Source organism: Sapajus apella, unplaced genomic scaffold, assembly GCF_009761245.1.
Source record: "Sapajus apella isolate SASKATOON/1434 unplaced genomic scaffold, GSC_monkey_1.0 scaffold15, whole genome shotgun sequence".
Lineage (NCBI taxonomy): Eukaryota > Metazoa > Chordata > Mammalia > Primates > Cebidae > Sapajus > Sapajus apella.
The window spans coordinates 28,349,146-28,352,535 of NW_022436955.1; the positions used below are offsets into that span (position 1 = coordinate 28,349,146).

A 3,390-nucleotide genomic window follows, 5' to 3' on the forward strand; every position below is an offset into this window, starting at 1 on the left:
TTCTTTCTTTCTCTCTCTCTTTTTTCTTTCTTTCTTTTCTTCCTTCTCTCTCTCTCTCTCTCTCTCTCTCTCTCTCTCTCTCTCTCTCTTTCTTTCTTGATAGTCTCGCTCAGTTGTCCAGGCTGGAGTGCAGTGGCACGATCTCAACTCACTGTAACCCCCACCTCCTGGCCTCAAGCGATCCCCCCACCTCAGCCTCCCTAGTCGCTGGGACTGCAGGCACACACCACCACACCTGGCTAATTTTAAAATGTATATTTTGGGTCACACGTAGCTCATGCCTGTAATCCCAGCACTTTAGGAGGCCAAGGCAGGCGGATCACCTGAGGTCAGGAGTTCAAGACCAGCCTGACCAACATGGAGAAACCCCGTCTCTACTAAAAACTACAAAATTAGCCAGGCATGGTGGCACATGCCTGTAATCCCAGCTACTCGGGAGGCTGAGGCAGGAGAATTGCTTGAACCCAGGAGGCGGAATTTTCAGTGAGCCGAGATCATGCCACTGTACTACAGCCTGGGCAGTAAGAGCAAAACTCCATCTGTAAACAAATAAATATATTTTGTAGAGATGGGGTTTCACCATGTTGCTCAGGCTGGTCCTGAATTCCTGGGCTCAAGCCGTCTGCCCTCAGCCTCCCACAGTGGTTGCCTCCCGGCTGCAAATTGCTTTTTTTTTTTTTTTTTTTTTTTGAGACGGAGTCTCACCCTGTCGCCCAGGCTGGAGTGCAGTGGTGCAGTCCCGGCTCACCACAACCTCCATCTCCCTAGTTCAAGCAATTCTCCTGCCTCAGCCTCCCGAATGGCTGGGACTACATGCGTGTATCACCACACCTGGCTAACTTTTGTATTTTTAGTAGAGATGCGATTTCACCACATTGGCCAGGCTGGTCTTGAACCCCTGACGGGTACCCCGTTTGCCCTGATGTGATTATTATACATTGTATGCTGGTGTCAAACCATACATGCATACACCTACTATTTACCCACAAAAATTAAAAAATTTTATTTAAGAGAAAGAACAGTAATTGCTACCATTTTTGTTCAATTTAGCTTTTACGTTAGGTTCAGGGGTACGTGGGCTGGTTTTTTACGCAGGCAAAATGTGCTGGTTTGTTATATAGGCAAACTGCGCCATGGTGTTTTGGTGTACAGATAATTTTGTCACCTGGGCTGGGCACAGTGGCTCACACTTGTAATCCCAGAACTTTGGGAGGCTGAGGCAGGTGGATCACATGAGGTCAGGAGTTCAAGACCAACCTGGCCAAATTGGTGAAACCCCGTCCCCACCAAAAGCACAAAAGCTAGCTGGGTGCGGTGCCAGGTGCCTGCAGTTCCAGCTACTTGGGAGGCTGAGGCAGGAGAGTCACTTGAACCCGGGAGGTGGAGGTTGCAGCGAGCCAAGATCACACCACTGCTCTCCAGTCTGGGCGACAGAGCAAGACTCCGTCTCAAAACAAAAAAGATAATTTTGTCACACAGTTAATAAGCATAGTATCCGACAGGAATTATTCCTGCTCTGCTCCCTCCTCCCTCCCTTCTCCCTCAAGGAGGCCCTGGTGGCTGCTGCTCCCCGCTAGTGTCCATGTGTTCTCGCTGTTGAGCTCCCACTTACCAGTGGCAACATGCTGCCATTGCCCAGTGTTGGCGATGCACCATGTCCAGTCTCAGTTAATGCTGGTAACAGCCCTAGGAGGAGAGCTGACTATTGTCCCCATTTTACACATGAAGAAACATAGCTCAGAGAGGTTAAGTTACTTGCCTGAGAGCACACAGCAATAATCAAACCTACACCTTCCAGGAGGCCAGAGGTGCCCTGGGTGACTCATTCTGGAATATCTGAGGTTCTTTTTGGAATCAGCATTTATTTGACCCTTATGTCTTCTTGTGGGTTTGGTTTTTCCAAATCAAAACCAGTTGTTGTTGTTTGGATTTAGCTGGGTTCTGGTAAGACTTCCCCAAAGCAGGAAACGACATAGTTCCAGAATAAATGGAAACTGTTTACACAACAGTTGTCAAGGGCTGAAACAGGAAATCAGTCATATAGAATAACGCTGAAGAGCGGAATGAATCTGTGTGGGTGGCTGAGTTTAATCCCCAGCTGATTCCAGCTCTTTGGAAAACATCTTTCCTCTCTTTTCATGTTTGTTTCTATTTTTTTTTTTTTTTCTGGCACAAGTTTTCCAGACCAGGCTTTCTGAGAGGCCGATGAGCCAGATGATTCTGCTGACCCTCGTGTTCAGAAGGACCACGCCGGTCACGTTGTCTTCATCAGGCAAAGCCATCAAGGCAGCGGGGAGTTTGTCCAAATGTCTTGTAGGTCATCACGGTTCCCACATCAGGATTCCAGATCTGGGACCCTTCCCATAGAGAGGCCACAAGCCATTCTGTCAGCCTGGGCCCCTGAAGCTCCTCGCTGTTAGGATCCCCCACCCTTACCTCCTCCTCAGGAGGCTCAGAAATCTGAATTTATACACACACCCCATTTTAGACCCTCTGCTCTCTTAAAGAACACCTAGGCAGGCCGGCTGCGGTGGCTCACGTCTGTAATCCAGCACTTTGGGAGGCTGAGGCAGGAGGATCACCTGAGGTCAGGAGTTTGAGACTAGCCTGATGAACATGGTGAAGCTCCGTCTCTCCTAAAAATATAAAAATTATCCAGGTGTGGTGGCAGGAGCCTGTAATCCCAGCTACTCGGGAGGCTGAGGCAGGAGAAGGGCTTGAACCCGTGAGGCAGAGGTTACAGTGAGCCGAGATTGCGTCATTGCAGCACCACAGCCTGGGTGAATAGAGTGAGACTCTGCCTAAAAAAAAAAAAAAATCTGTGTGGGTAGCTGTGTTTAACCCCCAAATTGATTCCAGCTCTTTTGAAAACATCTTTCTCCTCCTTTTACATGTCTGTTTCTAATCCCAGAACTCTGGGAGAAGACAGAATCGTGCACCCCAATTGCTTGAGCCCAGGTAGGCGCTGCGGCCCCTGCGTGGGCAAGTTCACCGAGGAAGGGGTTCTTGGGCTGACGGAGGACTCTGGCCACCCCGACCCCAGCGCAGCCCCGTGGGCAGCAGTCCCTAGCCCAGAGCACAAATCCCGGATGGCATAAGAGCATCTGGAGAACTATGAAAGGGCCATCGCAGCTTCCAAAATTGCTGCAACTTCAACAGATGACTTCTTTCTACTTCCCTGTCCCCAAACATCAAAAATACACAGAGGGAAAGGTTGGGATTGTGTCAGCCACATGCTCTAAATCCATTTACATCGGTAGAAACTGGGTGAGTCAAGAAAAACCCTGTATCAGGGGTTTCCAGTTATCCATCCATCTATTTAAAAAATAATATATATATATATATATACACATATATATACACATATATGTGTATATATGTGTGTATATA

The 3,390-nt window shown here is 48.4% G+C and overlaps 1 protein-coding gene across 1 annotated transcript in view; it reads left to right on the forward strand.

Annotated features, from left to right (window-relative positions):
* Window positions 1-2,560, forward strand: part of CRISPLD2 (cysteine rich secretory protein LCCL domain containing 2) — a 117,973-nt gene extending 115,413 nt beyond the window's left edge. The window contains exon 16 of the mRNA XM_032284588.1: window positions 2,177-2,560. Within this exon, the coding sequence (XP_032140479.1) occupies window positions 2,177-2,198 (22 nt within the window). The 3' untranslated portion in view covers window positions 2,199-2,560. The remainder of the gene's footprint in view (window positions 1-2,176) is intronic.
* The last annotated feature ends 830 nt before the right edge of the window (window positions 2,561-3,390 follow it).